Here is a 12,156-nt window from a genome sequence, read left to right as displayed (position 1 = left end):
GGTAGAGATCTTGCCTAGCATGAGGAAGGAAGGAAGGAAGGAAGGAAGGAAGGAAGGAAGGAAGGAAGGAAGGAAGGAAGGAAGGAAGGAAGGAAGGAAGGAAAAGACGGAGGGAAACCCAGAATGCAGTATTCAAAACTGAGATGACACCTAGACGAGGGGGCTGGTGACTCAGTGCTGAGGAGCTAGTCAGAACACTCCCAGTGGTGTGGCCTGGCACTCCAATGACAGGACCTACTCCCCACACAGACCATCAGGGTTCAGGGCTCACCCCCTAGGTAATGGGAACTTCGCCAGATTCACAAGTAAGGAGGACAGTGTGTGAGAGGACAGGGTACAAGGGCAATGCTCATTCACAGAAGTTTACAGACGGCTATAAGGAACCAAAGCAGGCATCCCAGGGTCTCAGGCAGAAGAACCAGTTGCGTGCCACACCTCCACCCTCAACCAGCATTTGCAGTACTCACACCGTGCATTCCTCCAGGGATGTCTTCCTTGGAGCCACTAGAGTCCCAAAGGCAGGGATTGTTAAGTGGCTATGTACCTGAAGTGAGCAAAAGACATCAGAGTATGGCTCTGAAGGGTGGCAGTCCCATGCAGAGTGCTATCTGTGGCTTCCAGGTACCCAATACAAAACCAATCCAAGAGCAGGGCCAGCTCTCCCACTTCTCTCAGCCCCCATCACCTACTGTGTATGGAACCACATCCAGGCTGATTCATATCATTTTGCAATTTTGTCTCTCCTTCCAGAGAAGCAACAAGATAAGAGTCTGGTAGGGTCACAGTGCTACCCTTGAGAGGAGGCAGATACTATATCATCCCCAGCCACACCTCACTTAAGATTCTAATCTTTTGCTCAGACACCTAACCCCAAGTTGTTTGGACTAATAAGGAGGAGGGATAAGTAAACAGACAACCACAATAAAGTGACATGAATGCTAACGATGTGGTATTGGGGTAGGGCAGGGTGGGCAGGTCACAAAAGCAAGGAGGCATCCTGCCCAGAGGGTCAGAGATTTCAGAGAAGTCCACCAAGCAGTTATTAGCCTTCACGTGGCCTCCCTGCGCAGGGCCTGTGATGCACATGGCCCTGTATCTTCGCTGCCCAGCACTGCAATGTTTATTGATATGGATGCATTAGGTTACCATGATTTAGGACAACAGCCCTCATGTCAGCCAAGGCTTCTGTACTCACAAGATAACCTTCATTCCCTTTTGGCATCTTTGAATTCTGCTCTATGCATACTGCAGCGAATTTTGCTCATGCCCTGAAGCTCATGCTCAAGTAGGGGAGACAGTAACTCACCCTATGCAACTTTAAAAGTTGAGAAAGGATGTCACAGAGGGGGGCCAGACAGCCAACCAGATGTCCCTCACAATGGGCACTACATCAGTCCCCTCAATGGCCCACAGCTCAGAAACACAGGTTCTCAGTTCAGGAAGAGCTGTCCTTGCTGAAGGGGGCTAATTCACACTGAACAGACTCACAGACACCAATGTCTAAACAACCACAAGGCCAATTTACTATTTATCTTTCTGGCAGCTATTCATGTCTGCCATCCGGGGTGTACGCTGAAATGCACGATCAGTGCACTCACTCCACAAGGATTTCATAACCACTGAGTGTCCATTTAACAACGTGTGAGTATCTGATTGATGGAAATAACATAGCCAAATGAGGCGGGGACAGAAATGGTAGGTGGAATTGTGTAATGAGCTTGGCGTCTAACAAGCTGGGGTTCAAACGCTGTCCACCATTTATTAAACAGGTAACTGGGGAAAATTGCTTAACCTTCCTGAGTCTCTGTCCTCCCCTGTAAAATACGGGCATAACAACACCCCTTCACAGGATTATTAATGAATTAAATGGGGCTACACGTGCAAACCATCTAGTTGTACTTATGTTTACATTTATCTGGAAAGGCTGTGACACATAATGGTTAAGGAAACAGGCTTAGGGATCAGAGAGATCTGGGTTTAAATCCTAGTTCTGCCACTTACTGGGAATATGATCTTGGGCAAGCAGCTTTTTTCCACCGAGCCTCAATTTGCTCATTTGTAAAATGGGAATTAAAATTCCTCAGATTCCGAGAAGTCAACAGGGTATTCTAAAGACTTAGCAAGTTTCTAGGATATGATCAGCATTCAACAGTCTGATTGAGAATATTTTTTATGTTATCTATGAATACACAGAAGTGATGGAGCATACTAAAAAAAGTTAAAATTAGCACGAACTTTTAAAATGAAATTAAAAATCGGGCCACCAAACATATATTAAAAACTTCGTATTTAGTTTTTTAAGAACTTTGCTGAGACAAGCCTCTTACCTTGTAGTAGTTTCACACCCCTATTTTCCAAGTTTCTAATATAATGTCATTCGTGTGCAGCCAAGCAAAAACTCGTTTCAATACTGCTAAGTCATGCTCCACAGTGAATGGAAGCAATGTGTCTGGGATCTACCCTTCCACTCTGCTGAGGGGAACCCCGGTGCCCATAAAGCAGTATACATTCGGTGTGATTGTAACAAAAGCCCCTGACTGAAAGGACACAGAGCAGTTCTCTCAATTCTGCATCATGCCCTCCTTTGGTTTATTCTCCAATTTGTAAATGGCTTGTGAAGAGTATAAATCATAGAAGACTAATCTTGGATTTCAATAAAAAACAGATGTTTGAATTCTAACCTTCTTGCAAACTCGACTGGCTTAGAACAAAGGGCAGCCCCTCATCAACCACAGTGTTGCTGTTTCACCCCGATCCAGGAAACGACGCAGCAGCTCGGACTTCGCCAGGCTGCTCTTCGGAGGTCTCAGGGCCACACGGCCTGGAACCAAAGGCTCTGCCACCCAGGTAAACCGTCGAGGTTCATTGTGGAGGCTGGTGTGGTTTTAAGTCTTAGCTGCAACTTTTGCACAAAATCTAAGTTTCTAAAAGAATGGGAGAGTTGCTACAGAAATTGTATTCACTGAATACAGTACTGGCATGTCATCACGAACACCTGCCCTGGGCTACTACGGTTCACCAGCAGGAATCCAGTTTACAAGCTGGGCTGGGCTGCGCCGAGGGTGGCCCGACGTGGCGGGCAGAGCCGCAGCGGAGCACCATGGGGGAGGATGATGCAAGCAGGGAGGGAGCCGATCGGGGTTTCACAGGGCGGAGGCACCACCACCATCCGCTCTCAGGGTCCCCAATCGCACGCTAAGGTGGCGTTTCCGCTTTGGAAAACGGGGAACCACAAAAGTGAGGATACCTCACTACCCGCGGAAGCAGCACCTAGACTGACAGAACCAGGCTTGGGACCGCGGAGGGAGACGGGCGGCCCCGGGGCCGGGATGAGCCGCGCACTAGAGCTCATTCGCTGGGGGAAAACACGGCCTCGGGGGCGGCTGCGAGCACGCTGGTCCTGCGCCACTGGGAGTCACCACGGCCCCACCCGGCGAGGGAGGGGGCAACCACCATCTTCCCAGAAAGCCGAACCGATAGTCCTGCCCCACTGTCGCGAGACCGCAAAGGCCTGTGGGAAGGGCGGAGAGGGGAAGGGAAGGAAGTCCGACCCCGGGCTGGAGGCGGGACGAGGCCGCGAGTGGAGGCCCAGGAAACGGAGGGCGGGGGAAATGTGCGATTGACGCAGCCTGCGAGCCAATGAAGCGCGAGCTCGGGCGGGTCTCCGGCCAATGGGTAGTACGGCCCGTCGTGGGGGGCGGGCGCCGGGGCCGAGGGTAGCTTGAGCGCGGCGGCGGCGTTGTTCAGTCAGAGCGAGAACATTCCAGAGGTGAGTCCGCGGGGGGCGGCGGCCCGCGCCCCTGCCCAGCGCTCCCCGCCCCTCCCCTCCGCGGGCCGCCGGCGGGGGCAGGCACCGCCCGGCCGCCCGCGGCTCACAGCCGTGTCCCCGACCAGGTCGCCAGGCTCGGCGTTGCCGGTGTGGACGCGGACGTCGCTGGGACAGCCCCTCCCGCTGCTCGGCGGCGGCACCTGCCCAGCCGCTTCTCCGCTCGCCACCCGCCCCGCCGCTTCGGACCCGGATTCCAGCGCCTCTTCCTCCCAGTCCCGGGCGAGCCGCGTTGGGTTTATGTCTTTATTTGACGAAAACGGTGAGTCGCGGGCGGCGGGCCATGGCGGCGACAAGATGGCGGCGCGGCCGCGTGACCCGCCGCGCGTGTGGCGCAGTTTGGGGGTGGGGGGGAGGCCGGCCTGGGCGGGAGCGCGCGCGCGTGCGGGCGCCCGGCTGACTCAGGCCCGGGGCGCGTTTGTGAGTCACGGCGGCGGCCGCCGCTCCTCCACCGCCCGGCCGGGAGAGGCGCGGCGACGAGCGCCCGCCGCGGCGTAGCCATGGGGACGAGGACGAAGGTGGCAGCGGGCGGGGGGGCGGCGGGGTCCGCGCGGAGGCTCCGGCGGGCCCATGGCTCCCGCCGCCGACCTGCCGCTCTGAAGTAAGCCGGCCGCGGGGGACCTGGCCCGGCGCTGCCCGTTTCAACGGCGTCCGGCGGGGGAGGCGCAAGTGGATGAGTTGTGGGCCGGGTGGCCGGGCCGGGGAGTGGGGCCGCGTCGCCTCCCGGCGGTTGAGACGCCGTCGGTCACTCGCTGGGCGCAGGGCTCGGTGACACGCCCGCGGCGGCATTTCCCTGCTAGACACACAGTTGGTCAAAATGGAGGGCACACCTCTAGAGTGTCACCTGCTTGACACCTGAACCGGCTGGCTTGGTAGCCTTAGGAGAGTTGGGGAAGCGCTCGGAAGCGGGGCATGGCGTGATGGATGGCGTTAAACCTCGGGGATGTGTTTTGTTTTTTTTCTCGGTTTCTCTTTCAGAGCTGTTGCGCAGCCATTGGTACCTGTATTGGGGAAACATAGCATACAAGCAAGAAGCTTACAGCCTCAGTGGCGAAAAATTTTTCATGTCAGAGACCGAGAACTCTTGCAGTCGTTTATGTCATCCCTTCTTCTCCAGACAGAAGATACCAAAAAGTTGCAATCAAAGATCTCTTCATCTTATTGATAAAGCCACTAATAAGCCAAAATGTCTGTCAACGTCAACCGCAGTGTGTCAGACCAGTTCTATCGCTACAAGATGCCCCGTCTGATTGCCAAGGTAATACCCATCTTTGTTTTATAGGATGTCAGTCTATAATCCCTCTCCGTAGGTTTTGAAAGATTTGCGTTTTACAGGCAAGACCATGCAAAATTGAAATTCTTATTTCCTTTAGGTTGAGGGCAAAGGAAATGGAATCAAGACAGTTATAGTCAACATGGTTGACGTTGCAAAGGCGCTTAATCGGCCTCCAACGTGTAAGTAAAGCTTCTAGGAGAAATCTGAACAGGTATATTACAGATGGAATCTTGACAGTTTTTCAGCTTTAACATGTATTTTGCCTGGACTGTATGTACGTTAATTACCTTAAGTGTTAAATTTGGAACCTTGGGCTTTAAACCAGTCCATTGGTTCCCCTAAGTTTGCTAAACTACCCATGCAACACACTTCATTAACACCACAATTTTAAAACATGGTGAATCTTGTGTAAGTGTAGATGAATAATTAGCCATTAGTTAACTATGATGAATTAAATCATTTCTTCAAATAGATCCCACCAAATATTTTGGTTGTGAGCTGGGAGCCCAGACCCAGTTTGATGTTAAGAATGACCGTTACATTGTCAATGGGTCTCATGAGGCGAATAAGCTGCAAGACATGTTGGATGGATTCATTAAAAAATTTGTTCTCTGTCCTGAGTGTGAGAATCCTGAAACAGATCTGGTGAGTGCCTTTGAGATTTTTTTGTCAATAAAAGGAAATCCATAAATCCGTACTTGCTTTTGGAATTAAGTTCTGTGATAACACTAAGTCATGATCTTGGTGAGGCACAGCTGACTTAATTGTAAGTAAAATACAAGACCACAAATTTTGGAAGTGTTTCTGTGTCTTTTTTTTTTTTTTTCCTTAAATGGGTTACTGAATAAAAATATGCTGAATTTAGATGCTTTCTGAGATGTTTTCATACTTTGTTCGAGAAATTTGTATGGCATTTTCATCTTATGGGTGACGTATTTGTTTTTATTCTCTTGACAGCATGTCAATCCAAAGAAGCAAACAATAGGTAATTCTTGTAAAGCCTGTGGCTATCGAGGCATGCTTGATACACATCATAAGCTCTGCACATTCATTCTCAAAAACCCACCTGGTAAGTCTTCATAATAAACCTTGAAGGCCTTAACATGAAGAAGTTGTTGAAAACAAAAATAGTTTGTCATTATAAAACTAGTTTAAGGAACTTTCAAAGTTTCTACTGTATTTTACTTATTAGCTATAAGGTTTCATTAAAAAGTGTGTTATTTTATGTATCACTACAAGTGAAAAAGGCTGCTAATTAAGACGACATCTTAGGTTTGAGGAAACAGATTGTGATAGGAGCTCATCAAAGGATCTACTTTGGGGGCTGGAAAAGCTTACCTCATTAAACTTGTGTCCTTAGAACATTGCAAGCAACACTCTGTGGCAGATGATCAAAGCTGTCTGACACAATTTGAGCTTGCTATAGCAAGGAAGCCTAACCTATTCCGGTGTTCTCTCCTCTATGAGACAAGCCGTTATATAGGCTTAAACAGTGTTCTGTTAAGTAAAGCTGAGTTTTGAGGTATGTCCCTGTTCACACTTACGAGGACCATCTTTTGACTACCTGATAATTGGAGTCATCACCATTTAGGCTTATCCAGTAGTTTAGCACCCTTAATGATTTTTGTCACTGTTTTTTGCCAGATAATCCACCTGTGGAAAAAATCCACCTATGAAAGGCAGTGGATTTGGTCTGCAAAGCCCTTTAGAGCTATAAGTAGGGGACTGATAGCAAGGGGCAGGATTTTAAATGTTCTGATGAAGCAGTGGCTCACATCTAATCCTTTGCTGCTCAGGAAGCAGAGAACAGGATGATTTTGGTTTGAGGTCAACTTGGGCAAAATGTTAGTGAGACCTCCATCTCAAGTCAGTAAGTTGTACTTGGTAGTACATGTCTGTCACCCGTCTACACAGGAGGCATAAAGAAGAGGATTGAAATCCAGGGCAACTCAGGCATAAATGCATCATTCTGTTAAAAAAATAACTAAAGCAGAAAGGCTGAGGGAATGCCTCAAGTGATAGTGTCTGCCTAGTAAGCATAAGGCCCTAAGTTCAAACCCCAGGACCACCCAAAAAAATGTTCTGATGGGTAGTGATGTAAGACATGGGACTAAATTTATTTCCCATCTATTTCCCTATAGAGAATAGTGACAGTGGTACAGGAAAGAAAGAAAAGGAAAAGAAAAATAGAAAGGGCAAAGACAAGGAAAATGGCTCCGTATCCAGCAGTGAGACACCACCACCTCCACCACCAAATGAAATCAGTCCTCCTCCACATGCTGTGGTGAGTGCAGGGTTGACAACCTGGTGGGTACTAAAATTGTGTGAAGTACCTGGCATTTGGTTGAGGAGGACAGACAAGATAAAACTAGCCTTCAGTGCATTACTACATCAGTATTTGTGGTTCCAAGTGGTTTTTGGTTGCTTGAATTAAGATAAATATATTTCAGGAAGAAATGAATTTGATCCTGTCAACTTGAGGAATCTGAAATTTTATTTTTTATATTTTTAAGACCATTTCCAAAGCATCTTTGTTTTTATGAACAGGAAGAAGAGGAGGATGATGACTGGGGAGAGGATACAACTGAGGAAGCTCAGAGGCGCAGAATGGATGAAATCAGTGACCATGCAAAAGTTCTGACACTGAGTGATGATTTGGAAAGAACTGTAGAAGAGCGTGTCAATATCCTGTTTGATTTTGTTAAGGTAAAACATTCGCTTGATCTACAAAATGAATTTCACAGCCTCAGCCTTTTAGATACTTATTACTTTCAGGTTAATTGATAACTACTTTCTGTTATCTTTTTGAATACTAATGCATTAATGTAAGACTTATTTTCACTCTTATTTTCAGAAAAAGAAAGAAGAGGGCATTATTGATTCATCAGACAAAGAAATTGTTGCTGAAGCAGAGAGACTGGATGTAAAAGCCATGGGCCCTCTTGTTCTGACTGAAGTTCTTTTTAATGAGAAGATTAGAGAACAAATTAAGAAATATAGGCGCCATTTCCTAAGAGTAAGCAAGTTGTACCCATAGTTGAAATTATGGCTGTGTGACCTTGGGACTGTTGGCTTTAAATTACTTCTAATTCATTGTCATTCTGAAAAAACAGATAACTGACCACTTTAAAAGCCTGTGATCCATATGTGAATGCTGTATGTGGGTTCTCGTAGATACAGTAGTACAGGGTATCTGTATTTACCTTTTTGAACTACTGTCCTATGGGCCACACCTTTAAGGAACAACCTTAAGAAAATTAATGTATATTTGGATATTGGAATTACCAACTTTGAACACGTTAAAATTCTTGTTATTGCCTACTGTCTATTTGCAGTTTTGTCACAACAACAAAAAAGCTCAGCGGTACCTTCTTCATGGTTTGGAATGTGTGGTGGCAATGCATCAAGCTCAACTCATCTCCAAGATTCCACATATCTTGAAGGAGATGTATGATGCAGACCTTTTAGAGGAGGAGGTCATCATCAGCTGGTCAGAAAAGGTGGGGGATGTATCAAGAAATAATTTATAATGGCTAGTCTCTCTCTACTTTAAATTGCAGTCCCTGTGTTTGATTATAACTGGGTATTTTAAAGCTTCACTAGCAAATTGTACCGAAATTTTTTTAGGCCTCTAAGAAATATGTCTCAAAAGAACTTGCCAAAGAGATTCGTGTCAAAGCAGAACCATTTATAAAGTGGTTGAAGGAGGCAGAGGAAGAATCTTCGGGTGGTGAAGAAGAAGATGAAGATGAGAACATTGAGGTAAATACTGATGGAATTCTTTTTGGTGGTACTGGGGTTTGAATTCAGGGTGTCATGCTTGCAAGACAGGTATTCTACCACTTGAGCCATTCCACGAGCCCTTGTTTTGTGTTGGGTTTTTTTGTTTTTTGTTTTCCCCATGAATTTTTTGCCAGGGGCTGGTTTCAAACTTCGATCCTCTTGATCTCTGCCTCTTGAGTAGCTAGGATTACAGGCATGAGCCACCAGTGCCCAGCAGTGGTTGGTAATACGTGTTTGAGATTAAAAGAATTGTGAGTGGTAACATGAAATGACAATACAGGGTGATTTCTGATTTAAGATTAAAGATGAATAAAACATAGTCTCTCAATTTGGAAAATGTTTTGTTTGGGGGTTTTTTGGTTTGGAGTAGTGCTGGGTATCAAACCCAGGGCTTTGTGCATGCTAGGCAAGTGCTACATCCCCACCCTGGAAAATAATTACATTAATTGAATAATGAAAATCTAATCTCAGATTATGGAATAAAGATCATGTCACATAACTGATGAGTTTTTGCATGATGAAATTTTATCTTAAAAAATAGTGCATCTAAGCACTTTTTCTCCTTCATGACACCTAAATTTTTTTTCCCTCTTTTTTTTTCTTGTCGGCAGTAGGTATATGAACTCGGCCTCGTGCTTACTAAGCAGGTGCTCTAACCTCTTGAGCTTCTCTGTCAGCCCCATTTTTGTGATGGTTTTTTCTAAATAGGGTCTCATGAACTATTTGGAGCTGGCTTCAATCCTCATGATCTGTACCTCTTGAGTAACTAGGATTATAGGCTTGAGCCACAGGCACTTGGCTGTAACCCCTTGATTTCTTTTACACGAAGATTTGTTGGGATAACGGTATACAATTGGTAAAACTGTTCATCTTATCAGGTGGTGTATTCGAAGACTGCCAGCGTACCGAAAGTTGAAACTGTGAAGTCTGACAACAAGGATGATGACATTGATATTGATGCCATTTAAAAGGATGGATGCAACCTAGCTTAACAGTGTAATGCTGCAAATTTTTCTCCATTATCAGCCAGAAGTGCAACATGTATGTGCAAAAGCTAAATGGCTTAACATCATGCTACACTTTATACTAAAAATTATTACTGTGAGTGGTCTGTAATTAAGCCCAATGAGACATCTAGGGAGTCCATACACATCAGTGAGCAGATGTAGTTTGCTTATTTATAGCATGTTTCTTTTGGAAAAACTAGTGGTGGACACATTTGGATCACATTATAGTTATAAAAAATAAAGATTTGATTTTGGTCATTCTTCGGATTTGGGGCTCTGAATGGCTTATGCTGAAGTAATTGGCTCCTTTTTAAAATATCGCACTATCATTTAACCTGAGTCCTTGGAGCCTGGTAGATAGTTAGGTGCTGAAACTATACAGAGCTCTTCAGCAGGATGTAAACAGATATTTATAATGACCTTAGTTGGCCATTAAGAAATAATAGTACTTTTGAAGTTGTATCTGTAGTTCCTTCAAATTGGCATCTGGTAATTCTTTTAGTACTAAAGGTGGACTGATAATGAAATGACAGTGCAACATCTTACTAAGAAGTGAAAATGACCTGAGTGTCCTATAAATTCTTTTAAGAAAAAGTTTTGAAACTTGAAATTGTGGTTTATCAGTTCATGTACACTTGCCCCAAATTGTAGTCTTTAGAGTCATGTGCATTGCACGTTGGATGAGCCAGGGAAATTATTACATTAACAAATAAGTATTTTATGTGTATGTAGTGGTTGCTTTGTACTGAGAGAAAACTTAAACTTTGAGGTGTAATTAAATAGTAAACTATGATTTTATTTGGGAGAAACAGGAAAAGGTGCACTTAATCTCTAGCAGAAACAGCATAGTTTTTCAGCTTTTACCCTTAAATTATAATTTCAAAATGTTTGGACATACTGTATCTTGTGTTCAGTGTGGTTTTTTTCCCTCCCCCTTCAACATTATGCTTTGTTTATTTAATGCCTTTTACATTTGGACACATGGCTTACGCTTTTTAGATTTTGGTTGCTATCTTGCCAAAATAAGTGTTAACTGTGTTTCAGGCTTGATTTTTTTTTTTTTTCCCTCAATGTCTTATTTAGAGAAAGTTAAAATCATACTTCTAAGTCAGGGCCTGTATTTTGGTTTAAGACTTGGGATATTTTTTATTTCACATTGAATATCACTGGGTGCACCTGAGAAGTCTGGATGATGGCCTCTGGGTGTAGTTACCTGGTGAGCCCATCTAGGGTTTGAATTTGGACATACATAAAAGATTTTTTTTTTAACCCAGTTAGTCGATGTAAAGTCACTTGATATCGATTCTGACTATGTTTGAGTAATCATCTTCAAGGTAAAAATTTGGCATTTATTCCTTTAAACAAAAAGTACATTCTGGGAGTTTCTGAGGGTCCATGTTAATTTTGTGGGCACGCTGGCTCATATCATTCACCTCTTATTGCTTTGTCATCCATCTCAGATGATGAGACTTTTAATAACATGTATGTAAAGATTTTTCACATTGAAACTATACAAACATTTGATAAAAATAAAAACCTTGTTAGCTTGATATTTTAAGGAATTGAAACCTAGCAATCTTACTGGAAAACGATTATCTCCATCTACCTTTTTGATAGAGCATGGAGAGTGTGGAACAGGAGCCATATACCTGGAGGGAAAGTGCTGTGTCACACCAAAGAGAAAGGGTTTTTGCAAACTCAAATGTCTCCAAGGTTTCAAATTCTGATGCAAAAGGCCTGTTTACTGTTATTAATTGGAATTCTATAGATCAGCATACCCCATATCAAGCTGAGATTCTGTTGTAGAGCTGTGGGCTTTTGCTCTGAAAGGAAATACATTCAGGGCTTCTCAACACTAAGAAAAGGTTTTGGGTTTTGGACTAGAGTTGAGTCTGATGCCAAATTTCAGTGTAATTCAAATTTACATAATCTGGATTTTATTTAGAGGTTATTGTAATAGAGTAATCCTTTACTTTGCTCTATTGAATTGTCTTAAAATTTCCTGTTTCAAACAGCTACATTACTTGATTAAAACAATGTTAAAATTATATTTTGTCTTACCTTTAATATTAAAATTAACCTAAGGTTTTATTTTATAATGAGATCAAAGCCTTGAAAACTGGACTGCTTTGGAGTTGTGTTGGATGTTCTTCTGCAGGAATACTTGTGACTCATGTGCATAAAGTACATTGGTCATTTCATTAGACTACTGGCTTAAGTTTGATGCTCTTGTGTTCTGTGAATTGAAAGTCTGCCTCAGTTTT

At 44.3% G+C, this 12,156-nt stretch overlaps 1 protein-coding gene, 1 long non-coding RNA gene and 1 other non-coding gene across 3 annotated transcripts in view; 2 read left to right on the top strand and 1 right to left on the bottom strand.

Moving 5' to 3' along the window:
* LOC141421471 (uncharacterized) overlaps positions 1-3,536 on the bottom strand; it is a 33,040-nt gene extending 29,504 nt beyond the window's left edge. The window contains exons 1-2 of the long non-coding RNA XR_012445997.1: positions 1,307-3,536; positions 468-544 (exon numbers count right to left, since the gene is read on the bottom strand). This is a non-coding gene — a long non-coding RNA (uncharacterized lncRNA). The remainder of the gene's footprint in view (positions 1-467; positions 545-1,306) is intronic.
* A 100-nt stretch (positions 3,537-3,636) lies between these two features.
* Positions 3,637-11,940, top strand: Eif5 (eukaryotic translation initiation factor 5). Its single transcript, XM_020167363.2, has 12 exons — positions 3,637-3,769; positions 3,895-4,088; positions 4,805-5,084; positions 5,200-5,281; positions 5,575-5,747; positions 6,060-6,171; positions 7,244-7,386; positions 7,650-7,808; positions 7,957-8,118; positions 8,438-8,602; positions 8,730-8,864; positions 9,764-11,940. The coding sequence occupies exons 3-12, from the start codon at positions 5,013-5,015 to the stop codon at positions 9,851-9,853; spliced, it is 1,293 nt and encodes a 430-aa protein (XP_020022952.1). The 5' UTR covers positions 3,637-3,769; positions 3,895-4,088; positions 4,805-5,012; the 3' UTR covers positions 9,854-11,940.
* LOC141422247 (small nucleolar RNA SNORA28) lies at positions 6,471-6,596 on the top strand. The gene has a single exon (XR_012446846.1). It is a non-coding gene; the product is annotated as a small nucleolar RNA SNORA28 (small nucleolar RNA).
* Positions 11,941-12,156: the final 216 nt, after the last annotated feature.

The sequence above is a fragment of the Castor canadensis genome, chromosome 3 (assembly GCF_047511655.1).
Source record: "Castor canadensis chromosome 3, mCasCan1.hap1v2, whole genome shotgun sequence".
NCBI classification, from domain to species: Eukaryota; Metazoa; Chordata; class Mammalia; order Rodentia; family Castoridae; genus Castor; species Castor canadensis.
This window is presented reverse-complemented; position numbering and strand designations above follow the sequence as displayed.

Coding starts and splice junctions, on each gene's coding strand:
- Eif5 (XM_020167363.2), top strand. CDS start 5,013: ATGTCTGTCAACGTCAACCGCAGTGTGTCAGACCAGTTCTATCGCTAC. Junction 5,085..5,199: donor TGCCCCGTCTGATTGCCAAG/GTAATACCCATC, acceptor TATTTCCTTTAG/GTTGAGGGCAAAGGAAATGG. Junction 8,865..9,763: donor ATGAAGATGAGAACATTGAG/GTAAATACTGAT, acceptor TCATCTTATCAG/GTGGTGTATTCGAAGACTGC.